Source organism: Podarcis tiliguerta, assembly GCF_965153285.1.
Source record: "Podarcis tiliguerta genome assembly, chromosome: 1".
In the NCBI taxonomy this organism is placed as follows: Eukaryota; Metazoa; Chordata; class Lepidosauria; order Squamata; family Lacertidae; genus Podarcis; species Podarcis tiliguerta.
The window spans coordinates 12658021-12681390 of record NC_139534.1 but is presented as its reverse complement, the minus strand read 5'-3'; the positions used below and the strand labels follow the sequence as shown (position 1 = coordinate 12681390).

The window sequence follows — 23370 nt, the reverse complement described above, 5'->3', positions numbered from 1 at the left end:
CCATAAGGAGTGGGGCACACAGTACGTTTAATTAATCTTGTTACCCGTTACGGTAATTCTTTCAGGTCTTTCAAGCTTTCCCGCGTTCCTTGTTCAAACGATCATTTGCACATTTTTCAAACAAACAGAAAGGCAAACCTAATAAACTATTTCTGTTTATGTCCAGAAATATTATGCAATACAAACAAAATTAAATATAAAGAATATTAAACCTCTGTCAGAATCTTTTTCTTCTTCTTAATGCGGTATTGCAACATTCCGAGCATAACTCCTAGCTAACATTTTATCTCATTTTGTGCCATAACAGATCATTTTCTGGACTCTGTAGGAACACATAAGTCCTTTTTGAATGATCATTCAAAATACGCTTCAACCGCAGTTTAAGGTATTGCCACATCTGCCCTACAATCAACATCCTCAATTGCTCTTGCAGCAGTTGTGTGTAAGGAGCCTCTCTGCTGTTTGCCGCCTTAAAAAAAACAATTAAATAAAAATCACACTACCTCATCCCATTCCCACACAGAAATTGTGGCAGAACAGCCACAAAGTGTATTGGAAATGTGAAATCCATGTATCTTTTTTTAAGCAGGAAAAATGGCACCACATGTTTGAACAACTAATGAAAGCCAGTAGGAATCTTATGTCCTTGTTCACAGGATCGGTTACAAAATTTGGCAGTTTTCTGATTTTTATTGATTCAGTATTTTGTTTTTAATTCTGATATTTTTGTAAGCTGCCCTGGGATGATTTGGGGGAAGGGCTACTAGTATTAGCAGTAATATTTCCATGTACCAACCACAGCACCATGTGTCACACTATGGTTATAAAGGCAATGAGTATCTTGTGGGAGTTATTGCATTTTCCCAGGTATACAATGAACTATGCCTTGAAGTAGTGATGTATGGAAGTGAGAGCTGGACCATAAAGAAGGCTGATTGCCGAAGAATTGACGCTTTTGAATTATGGTGCTGGAGGAGACTCTTGAGAGTCCCATGGACTGCAAGAAGATCCAACCTATCCATTCTTAAGGAAATCAGCCCTGAGTGCTCACTGGAAGGACAGATTGTGAAGCTGAGGCTCCAATACTTTGGCCACCTCATGAGAAGAGAAGACTCCCTGGAAAAGACCCTGATGTTGGGAAAGATGGAGGGCACAAGGAGAAGGGGACAACAGAGGACGAGATGGTTGGACAGTGTTCTCGAAGCTACCAGCATGAGTCTGACCAAACTGCGGGAGGCAGTGGAAGACAGGAGTGCCTGGCGTGCTCTGGTCCATGGGGTCACGAAGAGTCGGACACGACTGAATGACTAAACAACAACAACAACAACATGCCTTGAAGGGAGGCATGCAGACTGTGTGCAAATAGACTCTTGGTGTACAAAAAATAAATATCCTGATTGTGTAGGAAAGTATGGAAAGGTTTGCTGTGGCTGGAGTGCAAGGGATCTAGGATTTGTTGCACCTGGGAGAAAGACCTTGAATCTCACTAGACATATCCTAAACTTCTTTTCTTTTCGATAAACATATTTAATTCCAGGCAGACAGACATTGTCAACTTGCAAGCAATTATATATGTGCCATCTGAGCACAGAGCATGTAACCCAGCTGAAATATATAACCTACCAGCTCGTGAAAAGATTTGAACTGTGAAGCTGTTACTGAGCCTGGTCTTTTATTGTTAAGCTTGGGAAAGTACCTAGGGCTAGAGAAAGAGAATAGTTTTTTCCCAGTATTGAGGGTGGTATGAAAGAGGCATTGTTGTTCGGACTGTATGCACTTGTTCTACTATCTACTAGCTAACAGAGTTTTGCGGTGCTTCAAAAATTTACAAAACCTGTTTAACCAGAGAGGATAATGACACCAAAGAAATATGGGTACTCTGCGAAAGTGACAATAACTTACATTGTGCCATATCCAATTTTCTGTCTTTGCACATAACAATAAGCCAAGAAATTTGGGATTGTTCCTACTTAGCTTCTTCATCTGGTGTGAGCAAGTAAACAAACCAGGAGGAGGGATAGCTGAACCTAGGATCATGGTTTGTTTCTCTCTGACAAAGACTCTCTGGCAACCAGAGTTTGGTCTTGACATACGAATCCTGGCTTGTTAGTGGGGAGCAAACCACAACCCCACTAACAAAGACGCTAGCCTGTGTCTTTGCAGGTTTGCTTTTACCCACCTGTGTGAATGACCGCTCCCCGCATAAAACGGGGGGCGCCCTTTGCGTGGACACGCGCAGCCCCTGGATCTGGAGCGGCTCCATCAACACAGGCTTGGCTTCGCCTTCCCCCAGGTGGGATACCTGGAGGTCTCTGCCTACCTCAGTCAGTTGTCCAATCCCGCTTGGGGGAAGCTTTGCCAAGGAGACCAGGCCAGGTAGGGGAGGGACTACCTGCCCACACAACAGAGGGAGGATCTTACCTGGGAATCCTCACTTGGCTCCAGAGCTTCTCCCACCCTACCCACCCTCAGTTAAGTCTTATTTTGCAGGTTAACTTTTCTTCACAGGTATGCGGGCGCTGCTACGTCAAGGTCGCTGTTAAAGGGCCGGAAAGAAATTCCCCTGCATTGGCAGGTTTTGCGGCGGCGTAACGGGGGCGGCTATCTCTGCTTGAACATATGTTCTCCAGAGCCGGCCCATCCCCCCCCCCACTGGATAACCCTGATGTTCTCTAGGTCCCCAGCTAGGGACTGGGGAGGGATAACGCCCAATGCCTGAGCCAAGGTCTACCCACATCTGAAATATAATAAAGTTGAGTCGTTATTCCACATGACGGGGGCGGGGCCTGCCCGGGATCTGGGGGACTCCGCCTTTCCATGCAAAGGAGGATTGAAGGCTTCTTTCATGTACAGTACAATTTATCAAGCTAAGGTTCCAGCTTATTGTTACACATGAGTGCAACAGATACCTTGCCTCTAACCTAGCAGAGCATGGAGTTCTGTTATCAGTTATTTGTACATCCTGTTGGCATCACTGTAACTCCGGATTGGGCCGGAGAATTGCTTTTATAATGTTTACTATTTACCAAAAATTATTTGAAGTGTAGAGTACCTTTACTCCTTTCTTCTTCCCTCCCCTAAGTCATTATTTCTTACAGTGTTTTCTTTGACGATCTGCCATGGAACATTTAGCTAGTGAACAAAACAGTCAAGGGAGTAATTTTATTACAGAGGAAAGTTCCATATGAAACCATTTATTATTATTTTCAAGGAGTTATATTTCATTTGATCGAACATGACATATACGCTACGGTTCTGGAAGAGGCTTTTTATATCAGATAAATCTTATTTGTACCAGCCTTATTTCTCTTTCACTGCTTTAAAAATGCTTGCTATTTTTTAAAAAATTGCTAGACAGGAGAAAATAAACCAATTTGTGACATCAAATTATATGTGTTGTGATTTATAGCTTTACATCCTTATGTCATGGATTGATGGTGTTTACTGTGAAGGCGTGTGGGATGAGGGGAAAAAAACCTAATGCTCAAGGAGCAGTGACTTCATTGATGAAGATGCAGTGGCGGAGCAAGCCGATTGGGCGCCTGGGGTTGTGTGTGTGCCCCGTGCCCAGGGGTGGGGCCAACTGGGGCAGGATGCTCTGTGGGGTCTGCTGTAGGGCAGCTGAGTTGGAGGCAGCGGGCAGACTGTTTGGGACAGTGCGAAGCCTGTGGGTGCCCAAGCCACCTTGTCACTCCCAGGAGAGACATGTGGCTTGGGCACACTGCAGGCCCCACGGTGAGTGCCGCCTGGCATTTTGTCACCCCAATCAGTGGTGACATCCGGGGTGGACCTCCCCCACCGCACCCCCTTCCTCCGCCCCTGTGAAGATGGCTAGCTGATTTGAGTTTTCCCCCCTCACCTGGAAAAATAGCAGTTAACTGCACCAAAGCACATAAAATAAATATTTATAATACTGCGCCTGAAAAGGGCATGTCCCAGGAAGTCCATGGATTCGAAGAAATGTCTCTCAAGATCTATTTTGGCTTGCAGCACGTTATCTTCTCTGCAGCCTTCAGTGACAAACCTGGTGGCTCTGCAGGGACATCCAAAACACAGTGAAGTTAAGGAGAATTATAAATTCTTACCAGAATGCTGGAAAAAATTAAGAGTGACTTATCAGAAGAGTGGTCATAAAAGATGATAATAAAAGGGTTGCTTTTTTTCAACTTTGGAATTTAGGTATGCATAAGTTACCCATCTATCACTTCTATTCCTTAAATGAAATGACAGATTAAACTCCTCTTAGTTGATGTGGAAGATAGAAGTCATATGTAAAAGGTTTATCTGAGCTACCTGACCAATTGGAACTCCTGGAATGAGACATTGACAAAATTCACAGAACTCTCCCTACCCAAGACCCACACTGACAGGGAAAACCAAGAGATATTATTGTGTGATTTCCTCACTACCTTATTCATACAAATATCCTTGCCATGGAAAAGGATAACATAGAATATGAAAGTCAAGAAGTATTTGGCTTCCCTGACTTGAGCACTTTGCATCACACATGTATTTTTACAGTGTATACCTTCCTCCGTCAAGATTAAGCAGTTTGCTACAGTTGGGGAGATATTCCTTTGAGAAGATAATTGTGTCCAATAAGGGTATCTTCCCATGCTGCTACAACTCACAAAGTGGCAAAGGCTTTATGGATTCCCTCTGCATTAATATGGGTGACAACATAGCTGCTGTTGATTCAGATGACAGCGAAATCGACTAGGAATCCAGAGGCACTTATCAGTGACAATACAGAAAAAAGAACAAGACCAGATGTCCGCAAAAGCCTGCAGGAGTGAATACAACTGGATCTCAGAACTCTGAGAAAGCTCCCAAGAATCAACGGAAAGGCTCCTGGCTCTTCCATTTGCTGGCCTTTGGGAAATTACTAACTTTCACGTGCTTTATGAAAATGGCAGATGGACAAGTTTAGCTCTGGTGGGGGGGGGGGGTTGAGAGAACCCCCCAGAACAGTGAGGGGAGGGGGGATTGTTCCACCTGGCAAGCCAAAATACGATCAGATGACATTGAATTCCTCCCTATATTTTTTCCGATAACCCTAAAAAAAGAAAATCTTGTGTTGTTTTTAATTGCTAAATTTACTTCTTAAATTCATCCATTGGGGTGGGGGGGAGTGAGACTCTGTTACAAAGTGCTTTATGTTGTTGTTTAGTCGTGTCCGACTCTTCGTGACCTCATGGACAAGAGGACGCCATACACTTCCACTGCCTCCTGCAGTTTGGTCAAACTCATGCTGGTAGCTTCGAGAACACTGTCCAACCATCTCGTCCTATGTCGTCCCCTTCTCCTTGTGCCCTCCATCTTTCCCAACATCAGGGTCTTTTCCAGGGAGTCTTCTCTTCTCATGAGGTGGCCAAAGTATTGGAGCCTCAGCTTCAGGATCTGTCCTTCCAGGGAGCACTCAGGGCTGATTTCCTTCAGAATGGATAGGTTTGATCTTCTTGCAGTCCATGGGACTCTCAAGAGTCTCCTTCAGCATCAGAATTCAAAAGCATCAATTCTTCGGCGATCAGCCTTCTTTATGGTCCAGCTCTCACTTCCATACATCACTAAAGTGCTTTATAGAAAACATATATATGGGGGAACCTGGAAAGTCACACTAAACATTATGCCATGCTGCTGCTGCTAGCTGTTTCAGCAATAATTCAACTTAAACTAAACAGACCATTGGTGCAGATGAAACAGGCTTCTAATATCAGACAGGGGGAAGGGGACTTCACAAGACTGCTATTTATTTTTTTAAAAAAAAATTTAGACATGAGAACCATTTATGAAAAGTACAATGACTGTGTGGAGAAGATGGATAAATTAACACCTGTGCCCATATTCTTGTTCATTCCCTTTCGCTTGCACCCTGTTTTATTGTAGTGAAAAAATTACTCACAGGTTAATTTCCAATCTCTTTCCAATGTAAAGCTTGGAAAGAGAGAGGGTTTTACGAATTCAACTTCTTTAAGACTGTACTCCCATTATCAGGTCCACAATTTGTAGAAAAGCTAGAGACATTACAACATAATTAGGAACAAATCCTTTTTTGAAAAAACAATTGGTGGGTGGAGGGAAGGGGGTGGGGGATTTTTGTTTCTATGTGTTAAAAATGCAAATAAAAACATAATTGGGTACAAATCCATCCAGATTTATACTTCAGATTAATTTGCAAAGGGAAGCACTAGACAATTCCAAAGTTCTGGTGAGTTCCCCCTAAAAAAAAAACAAACCCTGACAAAATGTATACTATTTAAAAGCAGGCATTTGGGCGGGGGATATGCACAAAAAGAGACAGAATGGACCTATAACTGAGCACCAGCAAATTGAAATAGGGTGGAATCATCCCAATACAGTGGTACCTCGGGTTAAGTACTTAATTCATTCTGGAGGTCCGTTCTTAACCTGAAGCACCACTTTAGCTAATGGGGCCTCCTGCTGCTGCTGTGCCACCAGAGCACGATTTCTGTTCTCATCCTGAAGCAAAGTTCTTAACCCGAGGTACTATTTCTGGGTTAGTGGAGTCTGTAACCTGATGCGTATGTAACCTGATGCGTATGTAACCCGAGGTACCACTGTATACACCTTTTTTCTTCTTCCTGTATCTCTCAAAGACAATGGATTTAGAGACATAAACAGGACAAGTCTAGGAAAAAACAAACCTCAAGTCACATTTATCCTGGTGGTGGTGTTTTTTTCTTTTTTCAGAATGAAGTTGGCTGAGAGGTTGTGAAATATTTTCTAACTTAGCTACTGCACTACTGGGAACTGAAGGTTTATGACTCAACCATAGGAAGTTAAAAGGAAGTTAAAATGCAGTGTTTTCCTTCCTTCCTTCCTTCCTTCCTTCCTTCCTTCCTTCCTTCCTTCCTTCCTTCCTGTGTGTCTCTCTCTCTCTCTCTCCCCTTCCCTACCCCACCAATTTCGTTCAAGTATTAAATATAACAGGCAATTTCTTAACAAATTGTTTGGATCTTCTACTCTCTTCATTCCACACCAGCTGATTATTTTTATTCCCTAATAGCCTCTATTGAGGAAAACATAGCTTGATGAAGGCTTACTTTAACTTGTGCATGTATACATTATTCGTATAAAAATTCCAATCCAAATGAATAGTTCACATTTTTTTAAAAAGGGGGGCACTTGAGACAATATTTCTTTTTCCTATCCTTTTGCACAGCAATATTAATAAGCTTTTGCTTCATCTTTTATTTAACCGCTGAGGTGGAATTAGGTCACATTCTGCCGTATTTCCTCATCTGTTTATCCACAAGAATGTCTTAATGGTTTTCAGCCAACCAAATGACAATAATGAGCTTTTCTCAGACACTTTCTTTAGGGAGTCTTGTTTGATTAATATGTTGTGTTTAGCTATTTCGTTTAAGAGGGCTTGAGTAATCTGATTTAGAAGGTCCACCCCAGCAAATTATGCTGTGAGTTACAGCTAACAGAGATAGTTATAGGTAGGTAGCCATGTTGGTCTGCCATAGTCGAAACAAAATAAAAAAAAATTCCTTCCAGTAGCACCTTAGAGACCAACTAAGTTTGTTACTGGTATGAGCTTTCGTGTGCATGCACACTTCTTCAGCTAACAGAGATAACTACCGGTATTTTCTAAACAAAAAACAAAAAAAGAAAATAAATTAATAATTTTTAATCAGGTGTAAACTGACCCATTCTCTCATAATTCCACACCCCAGCCAGTGTTAGAAACTGTGATATGGAGCTAAATGGCACCTTAAACTTAGGTTATTTATGCAACAACGGAATGTCTAGGCACACATTTTTAATAACAATACAAAGCTGAAAATGAATGAACTGCAGTTGAAATATGTTCATTTTTCACATGGTCGAGCCCTTTCCCTGCCCATGCCCTAATATTCTTGAAGAGGGTCTCTTCTCCAGTCTTCAGAGAGTAGCTGGAAGTGGGGAGGCAGGCAGAAAAAGGTCCTCCCTTCCTTCCACTCTGCAATTTTAAACTGAAATCTTAGGCGCAGTACTGCGCCCGGAGCTCAGAAACTGCTCACGCCAATGAAATCCACTGTCACAAGATGCGCCTAGAACAATGGTAGCTTCGAACACTGACCACAGCGTTTACCAGACAGATCTGGAGAGTAAAATAGCCTTTCTGCCCTTCTTTAGAAAAACAAGCTAAACCCTCTTGGAATGCATTCTATCACAGATTGTCTGTGGAAGATACCCAGTAATTTGTACTTGGAGTAGATCCAGGAAAACCAATGAATCCATTGATTTCAGTGGATCGACTCAGAGTATGATTATCATTGGACATTATCCTATGAGTTTGATCCATTACCACTGACCCCTAAATGGCAACTTTTTGATGGGCCACTTAGCATAATGTCTCATGCTTCCCAAAGGAACATTTTCGGACTTGACAATATTGATTTCCAGGTTTGCATACAGCATTCTCTGAGAGCATTCAAAATTCACCTGTGATGTGTGCTGGAAGGAAAGCTGGTAATATGAAACCTATGTAAGAAATCTTGCCTCGCAGTTTTCATTTGGAGGCAGCCTTGCTCCATCATCGTGTGAACGCTCTAACAACATTAACTAATGAAATGAGAAATGATGATACTTGAAAAGATCCGTCTAGGCCAAAGTACTTTTAGTGTTCAGGAGGCTAGGTGCTCTAAGAAAGTTTACTGGGATAACATTTTATTTTATTTTTTAAAAAATGCACTTTAGTTTAAAAAAGGTAAAGGGACCCCTGACCATTAGGTCCAGTCATGACCGACTCTGGGGTTGCGGCGCTCATCTCGCTTTACTGGCCGAGGGAACTTCCAGGTCATGTGGCCAGCATGACTAAGCCGCTTCTGGCGAACCAGAGCAGCGCACAGAAACTCCGTTTACCTTCCCGCCGGAGCGGTACCTATTTATCTACTTGCACTTTGACGTGCTTCTGAACTGCAAGGTTGGCAGGAGCAGGGACCGAGCAACGGGAGCTCACCCTGTCACGGGGATTCAAACTACTGACCTTCTGATCGGCAAGTCCTAGGCTCTGTGGTTTAACCCACAGCGCCACCCGTGTCCCTCTGCACTTTAGTTTACGCACACACACAAAAACATTTTCCAAAAGTGAAATCAAGTATTTCGTTCTTCCAGTGGTATTTAACGCCCCAAGTATTTAGGTTGCTTTAAAAACATGGTGCCAACGTGCCAACTCTGACAGCTTGCTTACACAAAAGGACATCCTCTGCTCCCCCCTGCAGCCCCCTGTGTGCCCCCAAAATCTGCTCTGGAGGATCAGCGGAGCCTTCAGAGCAGATGAGGAGGCGTACCAGTGGGTGTAGAGGAAGGATGAGTTCCTTTCCATCTGCTAGGACAATGCTGGATCTTGCTGGGGTTTTTTAAGTCCATTTTAAATTCTCTTGACTAAGCAGGTTGAAAGGAATGCCCTTTCTTTCCGTGTTAACGGTGGGTCACAAAAGATCAAAACTGGAGTACAAAACCACGATCAGGACCATACCGTAATAATTTAAAATGCAGTTGCTGTAATCTTGCAGCTCTGCCCTCTGTGCAACATAAGCACTCTTAAAATAACCCTTTTGATACATGCGATTTTGTAAAATGACATATTTTTTAAGTGCATATGCTACATTTGAATTGCTAATAATGTTTTCCGCTGCTGCAATTATGGTATATCCAGATTGTGATGGAGTTCTATTCCTGTTCCTACACACAAATCACTTTAGCCATTTAATTAGAACAGCTTAATGCTCCGTTCCTGCTAAAAGGCGCTGAACCTCCTCTTCAGTCCTTCCCTATTGTCTCCTTGCTGTCTGCTGAACTCAAAATTACAAGAATATAATACAGTTGGCCATGTGGTGTTGATCAGTGAACTCATTTGTCTTTCAGCCATGAAAATCTATGAATGTCACTCATCAATAAACTGTATTTAATCAGGAGAGTACAAATCTCATGGGCAGGGTTTTCCGGAAGAGAGAAGTTTGTGTCCGTAAAAGGGCATCTGATAGAAAACATTTCACTGGATAACTGCAAGTGATTGGCCATCTGGCAAGGAGTAAGTCTCCCACCCCAATCAGTGTGGTGTTGAGGTTTTAGTGTCAGATTTGGAGTCAGAGAGCCACTTCAAGTTTAAGACGATCACTGTGAACCCAATTGCTAATGAGAGAGAGAGTGTGTGTGTTCATATCTATGGATGAGCTGTTTTGCTACACCCGCTGTTAAGTTGTGGGTGAACATATCAGACGACACAGTGATTCTTCAAACAGCTCTTGTTTATTCACAGGCCAGGACAGAACTGAGCTGAAGGGCTCAGTCAGCCTGCTTATATAGAGCTCCAGTACCACGTTACTGTAACAACTTTCTAAAACTATCCAATCACTGAACGTCACTTTCGATCCTTCATTTGCATAACTATCTACAGTATCCCCCTGCCGGCCCAGGGTGAGAACTTCAGTACATAACACCCGCCATCAGCAAAAAGCATGATTTTCAGCATGTTTAGTCCAGAACCTTGGAATTACAACCCAGAATGTGAAATTCATTTCTATCACGTACGTCTTTATCTTGCGACACCCTATTTGCAATTAAGGCTGCAATCCCATATAGATTTACTTGAGAGTAAGCCCTGTTGAACATTCTATACGTTTTTAGAATTGAACTGCATATTTTATAATTTTCTTTCTAACATTAGCATGTTAAGATCCATGGAACATATGCCCAAGCTCACGGTCCTAATTGTCTTAAGTCGCAGTCAGCTTTGGCTTGTCTGGCATGTTTGCCAACATATTCGTTTCCTTCAACGGTTAAATAAGCCTGACAAATGTTGATTATGCCATAAAAGGAGATCACCCATGGTGCTTTGCAGTGATGTTTTTCCTTGCAAATGCTGTTTGACAGGCTTAAGCAAAGCTATTGCGTGGCATATTTCCAAATCCATTTACACGTACATGATTAAAAGCAGGTTGCAAAGCCTCTCATTTAGCAATTTGAAAACTGAAAATCCAGAAATCGTAAATGACAATTACCTGTGATCTGAGCTGAAAAGTCTTTTAAACGTGGCTATGTAAAGTAGTACAAAGCTCAGTTCTTTGTTTCTAGGATTTGGCTGGGTATTTAGTGATTTTCTGTTTGAACAAGCAGAATGAAATATCCTGTCACAAATGAAAAGACCATTTTATTGGTCGGTTTAAGAAAACCTCTCCTAATAAAAGTATTTTTCAAGGTGGTTCCCCAATTAAACACATTAATGCAAAAATAAACACAATGGTTTGTATTGTGGAAAAACAACTGGAAGTTTTTGCGCAGTTGTCCTTTGCATGACAAAGGATATTGCATAAGGCGGGAGTGGTGATCTGGGGGGGCAAAGAGCTATGAAATGGCCACAGTCAATTGTAACATTTCTTTACAGAGCTCAAAGGTATATACAACAGGAAAAAACCAAAACAACAACAACCAAGTAGTAACTAAAAGCATAAAGCATTCTAAAGTATGTGGCAGGTGTGAAAAGGGTAAATTCCATGTGTTATGTACTGAAGTTCTCACCCTGGGCCAGCAGGGGGATACTGTAGATAGTTATGCAAATAAGGGGTCGAAAGTGACGTTCAGTGATTGGATAGTTTTAGAAAATTGTTACAGTTACGTTGTACTGAAGCTCTATATAAGCAGGCTGACTGAACCCTTCAGTTCAGTTCTGTTCTGGCCTGTGAATAAACTAGAGCTGTTTGAAGAATCGCTGTGTCGTCTGATATGTTCACCCACAACTTAACACCATGCTAGGGATCGTTAAGTAAGGGATTGAAAATAAGACTGCCGGTAGCATGATCCATTGCACGAATCTGTAGTACAACCACATTTGGAATGGTGCGTGCCGTTCTAGTTGCCTCACCTTGAAAAGGATCTTGGGGGAGGGGGAAGGTAAAGGGACTTCCGACAGTTAAATCCAGTCGCGGACAACTCTGGAGTTGCGGCTCTCATCCCGCTTTACAGGCCAAGGGAGCCGACGTTTGTCCGCAGACAGTTTTTCCAGGTCATGTGGCCAGCATGACTAAGCCGCTTCTGGCGAAACCAGAGCAGCGCACGGAAACGCCGTTTACCTTCCCGCCAGAGCAGTACCTATTTATCTACTTGCACTTTTGGCGTGATTCCGAACTGCTAAGTTGGCAGGAGCAGGGACCGAGCAACGGGAGCTCACTCTGTCGCGGGGATTTGAACCGCCGACCCTCCAATCGGCAAGCCCAAGAGGCTCAGTGGTTGCAACATTTGGATTTCTTTAGATGTGATGTGGGTGTATAATTATGCATGGTGTGGTGAAAGTTGTTAGGTAGAACCTCAACCCCCACCCATACATTCAATGAAATTGAATGTTGGAAGATTCAGGAGAGACAAAACAAAGTACTTCTTTTACACTGCATATATTATATAATTTGCTCCCACAAGAGACAGTAGCAACCACCCAACTTGGATGGCTTCAGAAGAGGATTAGACAAATTATTTCAGGATAAGGATGCCAATCGCTTCTAGACACAGAAGCTATGTTTTTACCTCCACTGCTCTACATCCACTGTCAAAGGCGGTAAAGGTAAAGGGACCCCTGACCATTAGTTCCAGTAATGGCCGACTTTGGGGTTGCGGCGCTCATCTCGCTTTATTGGCCGAGGGAGCCGGCGTACAGCTTCCGGGTCATGTGGCCAGCATGACTAAGCCGCTTCTGGCGGACCAGAGCAGCGCACAAAAACACCGTTTACCTTCCCGCTGGAGCGGTACCTATTTATCTACTTGCACTTTGACGTGCTTTCGAACTGCTAGGTTGGCAGGAGCAGGGACCGAGCAACGGGAGCTCACCCCGTCACGGGGATTCGAACCGCCGACCTTCTGATCAGCAAGTCCTAGGCTCTGTGGTTTAACCCACAGCGCCACCCGTGTCCCATTCAAAGGTGGTATATGCCTCTAAATACTATTTGCTGGGGCCGTAGGTGGGGAGAGTGATGTCATGCTTGGGTTCTGCTTACAGGCCCCCCATAAGGCAGCATAGGTTGGTCACTGTAAGAGCAAAGTGCTGCGCTAGATGGGCCTTTGACTTGATCCAGCGTTCAGGCTCTGTTTATGTTTCTGTGGTCACCTCTTAGTACAGTGATGGCCAAACTTGGCCCTCTGGCTGTTTTGGGACCACAACCCCCATCATCCCTGGCTAACAGGAGCAGTGGTCAGGGATGATGGGAATTGTAGTCCCAAAACAGCTGGAGGCCAAGTTTGGCCACCACTGTCTTATTAGCACCCCACTGCACCAGAAGCAACAGTTGTTTTGGTTTTGCTGCAGCATGCTAACACTGCTCACACGGAAGTAAGAAAAGAGTGTCCTCGTGCTATCTTGGGGGGGAAATGCTCAGATCATATTCGTGTCTGGTCAAAAATTTTGTATAATCGGTTGAAATGTCCAGGAAAACCTGGCAGCCCATATTGGAAGTGTTGATTCTGGGGGGCAAATTTCCATTAAAAAAAAAAAAGCTCAAAAACTTTATTTGCTTTTTGAAATACAAGCAAGCCTAGCTTAGAGGTTAATGCAAGATTTCTCCAAGTTCCATATCATCAAAATTTGCAATGAGTTCTACAAGCCATGCAAAAGTAAAATTGTGAATACTTCCATCTTTAAATAGAAAAGACAGCCATAAATACATCTTCCTTAAAAATAAAATTTAAAAATGCCTTTTTTGAGCCTCTAAATTCCAATACAGTGTGTCAGGGTTGCTGCTTTCCGTTATAGAATTTGGCACCTCTTAGTTCATTGAATGTCGCTTTGTTCTGCTTTCATGAGAAAGTCACAGCTACTTTCCATATGGGAGAAAAGCTCCAGCAAAATGGAAAGGCTTTCTGTTGCTTTCCCCGCCTGTTATATTTAACTTGCTCAGTTTTGCAAGGAAAGGGTGTGTAGTTTGAATGAGCACAGAGGCTGCCCTCCTGTCCCTTGCTATGTAAGGAATAAATAGAAAAGCATTTTACTGTCTCAAGAAACATGCGCTTGGAAACCAGTTTCAGAAGGTGAGACCTTCTTTAAATAAGAGATCCTTTATTTCTTTTATTCAATCTCTTTCCCCTCCAGTTCTCTTCTCTCTCTCTCTCTTTTCTTTTTACAAGACTGATCATGCAATGACATTTCAGTATCAGAAATGTGAATGAGATGCTGCTAAAGAAAGAGGCATAATATTAAAGCTGACATTCAGACTTGAAAAGCTTTCCTTAGCAGGCTTTCTATACATACCCTGTGTTCAGTCCGTTTAGTATTCAGGGCTTGAATTCACTGCAATGGTAGAGACCTTCCTCTCTCTTCCTCATTCTCAGAAGAAGAATCTTTAGCTTAAAAGGTCCTTCTATCTCCACTATTGCTGTCAGTTCGGTGGGTCTCATTTTTAAGGTCCCGATTCTGCTGCGCCTTCAGTATCCCAATTCAGGATTTGCTGGACTTTGTGTATGCTTTTGTGAAAGGAAGTCATATTATATGACTATTTAATGGGAAACAACCGCAGTCACTCATCTCTAAGAAATCCACCAAACTACCTTGGCTGCTTACACTTATACAGTGGTACCTCTGGTTAAGAACTTAATTCGTTCTGGAGGTCCGTTCTTAACCTGAAACTGTTCTTAACCTGAAGCTAATGGGGCCTCCTGCTTCGCCACCATGCGATTTCTGTTCTCATCCTGAAGCAAAGTTCTTAACCTGAGGTACTCTTTCTGGGTTAGCGGAGTCTGTAACCTGAAGCGTCTGTAACCTGAAGCACCTGTAACCCGAGGTACCACTGTAATTAATAGCAAACATGTTTACAGAGATGCTAAACTAGTTTCCTGTTTTGTTAAAATGCTTAGACCTGCATTGGCTCCCCTTACGTTTCCGAGCACAATTCAGAGTGTTGGTGCTGACATTTAAGGCCTTAAACGGCCTCGGCCCAATATACCTGAAGGAGCGTCTCCACCCCCATCGTTCAGCCCAGACACTGAGGTCTAGCTCTGAGGGCCTTCTAGTGGTTCCCTCACTGCGAGAAGTGAGGTTACAGGGAACCAGGCAGAAGGCCTTCTCGGTGTTGGCACCTGCCTTGTGGAATGCCCTCCCACCAGATGTCAAGGAAATAAACAACTATCTGACTTTTAGAAGACATCTGAAGGCAGCCCTGTTTAGGGAAGTTTTTAATGCTTGATGCTGTATTGTGTTTTAAATATTCGGTTAGGAGTTGCGCAGAGTGGCTGGGGATACACAGCCAGATGGGTGGGGTATAAATAATAAATTACTATTATAAATTATTATGATACTTCAGGTAGGGCTGCCAGAGGAATAATCCCCCACCCAACAGAAGCGCCTTAGTTACATGGGCGTAACCAGAATTTGGGGGGGGCAGGCCTTGGGGGGGGGCAGAACCTCAGTTAGCTATCTATTTTTATTGATTTAGGGGGGCAGCTATCCCTCCCTGCCCCCCCCCCGGCTACACCCATGTTTGGTTGTGAAGTACTGATCCTTTCCCTCAGGATTTGCAAACCACTTTTTCCTGCTAGGAATGTCCCCCCCACCGCCGCCAAGAAAACCAATGATTTAGCCTCTTTTCTCGTCCTTAACAACTGCTCATATCCACAGAAATTAGCAGGTGAACTTTATTCAGAGTATTCTCACCATGCTACAGCGAAAAGAGATCAGTGGCCCTCCAGATATTGTGGGCTCCAGTTCCGATCAGCTCCTTCTAACATGGCCAATTGCCAGGATTGATGGGAATTTTACTGTGACATCATCTGGAGGGCTGGAGATTTCCCACCTCTGCCCTAACGTCTGACAAAGCGTGTTCTCCTTCATGGAGAGCACGTGTTGCGGTGGGGGCCGCCAGGACACTCCAAAGTTGGGGGTGGGCTAATTGTTCGTTGGCCACTGATGCGATTGGGGCTTCCCTTGTTGTTGGGAAGAAGTTAATGTTGCCATTTGTTGATTGACAGCCAGAAATGCTAAAACTCCTTGCACGAGGCTAGGCCTTCCTCTTTTCGACCGTGCATCGGATTGCCCGCCCCCCCTCCCTAGAATTAGGGTTGTTCGCTTTGACCTTGCTATGTCTGTCATGGGGTCGTCTGCTCTTGGGGCAGTGGCCTGGTAGGAATTTTGTCCATCTGGCTGATCGGCTGGGGCCATTTGGTTTTTGCCTACTGCGTAGCAAATCGTCACAACTTGTAAGGTTGCGGTTAGGCATTGGTTTATGGTTTGGTTGGTTGAGGGGAAGTGGTTGAGTGCCTGCCCTTGGTAGGTTGAGTGCCTGCCCCTCTAATGCTGCTGCTGCAAGGGATTCCGTTAAAGGAATTGGGGGCTAACTATTGCTTGTCCACTCTGTCAAGGGGGTTCGGGCCATAGCAATGAGCTCCTGGTTGCATTTGGGGTGAGGGCAGGTTCCCTGCTCCGCGTAACCCCCAAGTGTATTCCCCTATTCTGACTTTCGCATCGTGCGGAATGTCAGTCTGTCCCCCATGGTGGGGGCAGATAGTCGCAACCAATGCCTAAGCAACCACTCACAAATTTGTATTTCAATAAAGTTGTGGCCAAAATTATGCCAAAAATCTTAAACAAAAAATTCTGTGTGATGTGTGAGTTATTGGGGTGGCCCTGGGGACCTCGACACGCAATCAAGTTCGGTTAAAACCAAGGGCTGACAAAAAGTTGGCAATTTTGTGATCGTTCCTAGGATTTAAACTTCATAGCAGAATCTATCCCATTATGTTCAGATTAAATTTACTGCCAGGTAAGTGCAGGATGGTGACATTAATATGCAGCCTGAGGGTTTGAAAGCATTTTCATGTTTGAGATATCCTAAAGAGAGAAAAAATATATGCTTGAGATATTCTAAAATGAGAAATTATAAAGAAAGTGCATATAAAATGTCTTTATTTTTCTTGTCAATGTAGTTCGTTTTTTAAAAAATGAACATAGCAGCAAAGCATTTCCACAGCAAGGGAAGCATTTGATTTACTAAAATAATACTGTTTATTTAACTTATTGTGACCTGCAGGTCTTATCCATATCAATTTGGAGATGGCAGAAATTGGCTCGCAAGCAAACATCAAGGAAAAGGTAAGATCTCTAATTATCATACTGCTCCACATACACAGCATAAAGGTCCAGAACATTCAGATGTTTAAAAAATATACTGGCCACAGGTGCCTTCCCACTGGAGATGAAATATTGAATCAACTCCTCTGGTTCTTGGCAGGCACCACTGGGCTATTTGGAAAGTCGCGACCCCACTCTGAATTCCTGCCTCAGTAAAGCTTACTTGGACCTGTTTCTTATGGTTACTGATCTCTGTATCCATTTCCCCATTTTTTTATTTATTTTTTGGCCCAAATCTCTTAATAAGGAATTTTAAGGGAATAAGAAGGTGCCAAATTCAAAAGAAAATAGTTCATCAAGCTATTAATAATAATTATTATTTTATTATTACCCTGCCCATAAAAATGAGAATTCTGTGCGCAAGAAAATATCTGAAAAGCATTTAATCTTTCTGCAGTTCTAGACATTTCCTGGCCTAGCTTGATAAATGCTGACTTTCCCCCATCAAATTATGAAAATGATAAAATCGTATCATTTATCTGAGGGCCTTGATGCATTCCATTAAATACCACAATGATAATGATATAGGGCTTTTTGCCTTAGCCATGGGTAAAGGGGGGGAAATATGCTGAGACTATGGCTATTGACTGATGGCATTTAGTTGCCTTAAAACAGCTATCTAATATTGTTTGTAAACAGAATCATGACTGATTCTGTGTTATAGCATAATAATATAAAAAGACGGTCGATAAGCACATGACCTTCCATATTTTGGGAGGGGGACTACAACACCCATCAGGGACGTGGGTGGCGCTATGGGTTAAACCACAGAGCCTAGGACTTGCCGATCAGAAGGTCGGCGGTTCAAATCCCTGCGACGGGGTGAGCTCCCGTTGCTCGGTCCCTGCTCCTGCCAACCTAGCAGTTCGAAAGCACGTCAAAGTGCAAGTAGATAAATAGGTACCACTCCGGCGGGAAGGTAAACAGCGTTTCCGGAGCGGTACGTATTTATCTACTTGCACTTTGACGTGCTTTCGAACTGCTAGGGTGACAGGAGCAGGGGCTGAGAATGGGAGCTCACCCCATCGCCGAGATTCGAACCACCGATCTTCTGATCGGCAAGCCCTAGGTTCTGTGGTTTGACCCACAGCGCCACCTGTGTCCTGCTCTATTCTGCCTGTGTGTCCAGTTCTGGGCACCACAATTCAAGAAGGATATTGACAAGCTGGGGACAAAAGGTCTCCTTCCTTGAAGGTTTGTTTTTTTAAGCAGAGGTTGGATCGCCATCTGCTGTGTATGATTTAGTTGAGATTCCTGCATTGCAGGGGGTTGGACTAAATGACTCGGGGGGTCCCTTCCGACTCTGCAGTTCTATGATTCTACGCAGCATGCTAAGAGAAGTGTAAAAGTCAGCACAGTGGGGGAGCTGAATTTAGCCAGGGAAATGGGGCTTGTAGTGCATCTCATTTTGTTGAAATTGTACAGTGTTAAAGTGCTGCTCCAACCATCTTAAATGTCAAGAGCATATCCAGACTGGCAAAGTGTGTGTGTGTGTGTGTGTGTGTGTGTGTGTAAATACATACATGCATACATATTCATACATACATCTGTGCTTCTGTACCAATGGCTGAAAATCAGTTAAGACTTATCAAGCAGTCTACAGGATGCAAATAAATGGAAAATATCAGGACCAATTTCATGTGCCATTGGGGTAAGTTGTTGCTTAAGAAATAATATACTGCAACCTAGATCAGCATTCAGGGAATCGTCAGAAGTGCGTGGGAAGGAATGGGAATGGTTTTCATTTGTTATTTTACGTGTTTTGGTTGTAATTGTACTGACATGGCGTAATTAAGGTGCTCTGACTACATAGCACAAACAGTCCTTTGCAGAATTGTGGGGCATTTGTGTGAAAAATACCTACTTGCCTTGCAGTGTGGTGTGCCTTTCCTGTGTTTTAAGATGCCTGTGTTCATCTCTCTTGCTTGCAGATCAATGCGGTGCGATCAATTGTACCCAACAAAAGCAACAATGAAATAGTGCTGGTGCTACAGCAGTTTGATAACAACGTCGACAAAGCTGTACAAGCTTTTGTGGATGGTCTGTACCCTTTTTCTATTTCACGGACACTGAAAAGTAACACTGTCCAAAACGAAGTCCACAGGTGTCTATGCTGCTAAAAAGTGAACGTTCAGAATTTCCTAAGATATTATGATGTCTTTCTTAGCAACCTGAGAGACCGTTCTAAAAAGTCAAGAGTTAGCCAACCTGTGTGGGCATGTATGCCCTGTATAAAAATCCCTGTGTAGATAACATCACATATCACCCCAATCTCCAAGCGTTGTGAGATTCCAGGAGTTCCAGGCATGCTTTATGCAGGGTCCATGTTTCCTTTTGGAAAATGAGGATTTGAAAGCAGGTTCTTAAGATGGTAGGAAACCCTGGGCACAGGGAAACCTTAAGGTAAAGGTAAAGGGACCCCTGACCATTAGGTCCAGTCATGACTGACTCTGGGGTTGCGGCACTCATCTCACTTTATTGGCCGAGGGAGCCGGCGTACAGTACAGCTTCCGGGTCATGTGGCCAGCATGACTAAGCTGCTTCTGGCGAACCAGAGCAGCGCACGGAAATGCCATTTACCTTCCCGCCGGAGTGGTACCTATTTATCTACTTGCACTTTGATGTGCTTTTGAACTGCTAGGTTGGCAGGAGCAGGGACCAAGCAACGGGAGCTCACCCCATCGCAGGGATTCGAACCGCCAACCTTCTGATCGGCAAGTCCTAGGCTCTGTGGTTTAACCCACAGCGCCACCCGCGTCCCACCCCAGGGAAACCTTACTAGGCATTAACTGCAGCTAAGGTTGGTACCAACCCCCAGAGGAGGAAAGGAACCTGCGCCTTAACTTCACATGGTTAAGAAGCTGAGATCATTGGCTGCATTAGCTGCTAAAGGTCTATGCACAGTCCTCATTAAGGACATACATTGCCCCAAGGATTGTTTTGGGGGCCTAACATGGCCCCCTGTGGGAGTCTATATTATGGGGTAAACACCTAAAAAAAGCTCAAGAACTTCGGGGTAAAATCATAAAAAAGTTCAACAACTTCAATCCTAAAAATAGACCACCCTCCACTTCCTACATCTGCTCATTTTTATACCTTTTCATAACACATTTGGTGTCCATGAATTAACCAAACAAACTTAAATCTGGGTTTAATTGGCCTGTGTAGAATGCAGAAAGGTTGATTTTAAAAATTGTGCAAACCTTCCTCTTCCAGAGTGCAGTTTGTCTTGTTCATATTTGGAGAGGGTGTGTGTGAATGCGGATTACAATGCCAAGTATTACTTGCTTATTGCCTCCCTTTCAGTAGATGTCAGAAAATGTTACCTAGCGGGAGACAGCAATGGATAACAAACAAGGAAAAATGTACTGAGCTTCATTTTCAACTTTTCATATAAACCTTATATTTCTTAAAGGACCAAATCAAAATGGTTAAAAACATACTCAAGCCAGTTTAGCTTCTTGGGCAAATGACGAAGTCTGGTAGAAAAGCTGAATTTAGGAAACATTTCATTACTGCAAGTTTCACATGGGTAGTTGTTCCTTATTTAAAATCCCTGCCCCTTTGATTTGTCAAAAACAAACCCTTTACCCTGTGTTTTCTCACGGAAGGAGGAAATCCTGTTAAACCACAGGGGGCCCAGAACAAGCATTAAATTTGCTTTTAAGACTTAATTCAAATCCTCAGGCTGTTCTAAAGCGAGCAAAATGACTTTGGTGGTCCATATGTGTGGTATGGTTCTCAGTAACACTATTATTTTAACTATCAGTATGCAATACATGCACTGTATAATTTACCCCTTTAGTTCTAAAAAGGATTGTGTTTGCCCTTGCCATGAGCCAACGCAAAGAGCTATTCCACATTCCCTGGCAGCTGGATTCCTTTCTAGCTCCTGAGATTTCACCATGTTGCATTTTATCTATTACTCATTATTCATGCATTGTGAGCTTGAGGACTAGCCAGTTAAGCTTACCAGATATTTTTCAATGAATCCGGAGACACTTTTCAGCTTCAATGGATTTTGTATGGGGACTGATTTGTAAATCCAGGAACAGTCCCCGGGAAACGGGGATGTCTGGTAACCTAAGTGTAGGTTGAGAAACAATTGGACACGGGGCTGGATTCAGCTATTGGGTACTGTTAGTAGAAGCGGGTGCAATGACTCCTGCTAGTGTGCTGTGTCTTTTCTTCCTTGTCTCCCCTCTGCTGTCTGCCCCCTAGGCCTCCCCCACATCTGCTGTGGAGGGTCAGGAGAACACCCTGAACCGTGTGCCGTGGGGAGGAGAGGGCAGATAGTTCTGCTGGGCGAACAGAAATGTTTGTGGTGACTAAACCCAGCCACTATGTAGAAGGGCGACCCCATAGGAAAGATGCACTTTTAAGGAAAGTTCTTGTTGTTTTTGGTTGTTGATCTCACCAGAAGGCAGAGATACCTAGAGCAAGGTACACGACAGCCTCTCCGCTTGGGTGCTTAAGTCTAAAGGTAAAGGTAAAGGGACCCCTGACCGTTAGGTCCAGTCGTGGCCGACTCTGGGGTTGTGGCGCTCATCTTGCTTTATTTATTGAGCTGGCGTACAGCTTCTGGGTCATGTGGCCAGCATGACTAAGCCGCTTCTGGCGAACCAGAACAGCACACGGAAACGCCGTTTACCTTCCCCCCAGAGCGGTACCTATTTATCTACTTGCACTTTGACGTGCTTTGGAACTGCTAGGTTGGCAGGAGCAGATGCCGAGCAACGGGAGCTCACCCCGTCATGGGGATTCGAACCGCTGACCTTCTGATCGGCAAGTCCTAGTCTCAGCTGAGTTGCTAAGCTGCCGTTATTCAAAGCAGCCTGCAAGGGACAGGAACAGGTAACAGTTAACATTCTCTTGTTTCAAAACAAGGGAACTAAAGGAAATGAAATACCATTTTCACTGTCTCTTGGGACATATTGACCAAAACAAATTAAAATAAATAGAGCAAATGGTCACCAGTCTGGAAGGGGGTTATTGTTGACTTGCTGAAGTCTCTTTCTCTCTCTCTCTCTCTCTCCTCTAGGCAGTGCACTTCAAGTTCTAAAAGAATGGAATATGTCAGGGAAAAAGAAGGTAAGGAGTTTCCTGTGAAAGTTAAGTCATTAAGTGCATTTTATCATTGTAGTTCGCTGGAGCACAACAGCATATTTGTTGCCAAGGCTTTTGCGCGCACACAAACACACAAATACACTTTTCTTTCTTTTTAACAACTGTGAACTGTTTGTTGCAAGCCTGCTTTCAAAAGACTTCAAAATAAATAGGTGCTTTTTACATTTTTAATCCTGCTTTGCTCTTGCTGTTTTTATACCAGCAGGTTGAGCTTGCTATTCTAACAGAATTGCCAGAATAATTAAGGTATTCATATGGAGATCGCAAAACTGTTCTTCAAGATGCTATGAGCAGTTCTAATCAGCACCAAGCTGTTTCTCTGGCAACTGACCCTTGAATGATAAAAGGGCGTTCTCCTTTACATCAAGGGTAATACATATGTGGGACTCAGCTGTAAAGATATGCAAGTGATGACAACCAGTTTAGGACCAAAAACGAGAAGAGACCTTGAAAATCCAGAATTGTATCTTCCATCTCTCTCTCTCTTTCTGTCTTTAAGCAGCTTTCCCTAATTCAGATCTGGACTGAAGCCCCGAGGGAAGGGTTCTCCCTTCCCCCCCCCCCACACTTTCCTGATTCAAAGCACATAAACACACACACACACACACACACCACCTTGCCCTGTTAAGGAAAATATACTTTTGGGTAACACCCTTTCCTGCACTCTGGTCCTCGTTCGAATTGTTTAGCTGCTTCTCTTCCCCTTTTACCACCCCTTTCTCTGGGGCAGCCGCTGATAGCTAGCCTATAAAATTGCAGTTTGCTTTAAGGTCTTAAAAATGGGGACGTGGGTGGCGCTGTGGGTAAAACCTCAGTGCCTAGGACTTGCCGATCGCATGGTTGGCGGTTCGAATCCCCGCGGCGGGGTGAGCTCCCGTCGTTCGGTCCCAGCTCCTGCCCACCTAGCAGTTCGAAAGCACCTCCGGGTGCAAGTAGATAAATAGGGACCGCTTACTAGCGGGAAGGTAAACGGCGTTTCCGTATGCTGCTCTGGTGCCGGTTCGCCGGAGCAGCTTCGTCACACTGGCCACGTGACCCGGAAGTGTCTGCGGACAGCGCTGGCTCCCGGCCTCTTAAGTGAGATGGGCGAACAACCCTAGAGACTGTCAAGACTGGCCCGTACGGGC

The 23370-nt window shown here is 43.8% G+C and overlaps 1 protein-coding gene and 3 long non-coding RNA genes across 6 annotated transcripts in view; 2 read left to right on the top strand and 2 right to left on the bottom strand.

The window, feature by feature from the left end:
- LOC310665347 overlaps positions 1-23370 on the top strand; it is a 122193-nt gene that overhangs the window by 67213 nt on the left and 31610 nt on the right. The gene's annotated exons all lie outside the window — the stretch shown is intronic.
- SPATS2L (spermatogenesis associated serine rich 2 like) overlaps positions 1-23370 on the top strand; it is a 64315-nt gene that overhangs the window by 13213 nt on the left and 27732 nt on the right. For 2 of the 3 annotated variants that reach the window (XM_083409491.1, XM_083409490.1), the window contains exons 2-4: positions 17016-17077; positions 19048-19156; positions 22158-22207. In XM_083409491.1, coding sequence (XP_083265617.1) covers positions 17039-17077; positions 19048-19156; positions 22158-22207 — 198 coding nt within the window. In that variant the 5' untranslated portion in view covers positions 17016-17038. Of the gene's footprint in view, positions 1-16637; positions 16749-17015; positions 17078-19047; positions 19157-22157; positions 22208-23370 lie in introns of those variants that run through there. The other variant, XM_083409489.1, reaches the window with a different exon arrangement.
- Positions 1507-3580, bottom strand: LOC310665420. The gene is made up of 2 exons (XR_014505468.1): positions 3053-3580; positions 1507-1696 (listed from the first exon to the last, which is right to left on the bottom strand). It is a non-coding gene; the product is annotated as an uncharacterized lncRNA (long non-coding RNA).
- On the bottom strand, positions 3822-15797 carry LOC310665412. The gene is made up of 3 exons (XR_014505461.1): positions 15644-15797; positions 14246-14457; positions 3822-4033 (listed from the first exon to the last, which is right to left on the bottom strand). It is a non-coding gene; the product is annotated as an uncharacterized lncRNA (long non-coding RNA).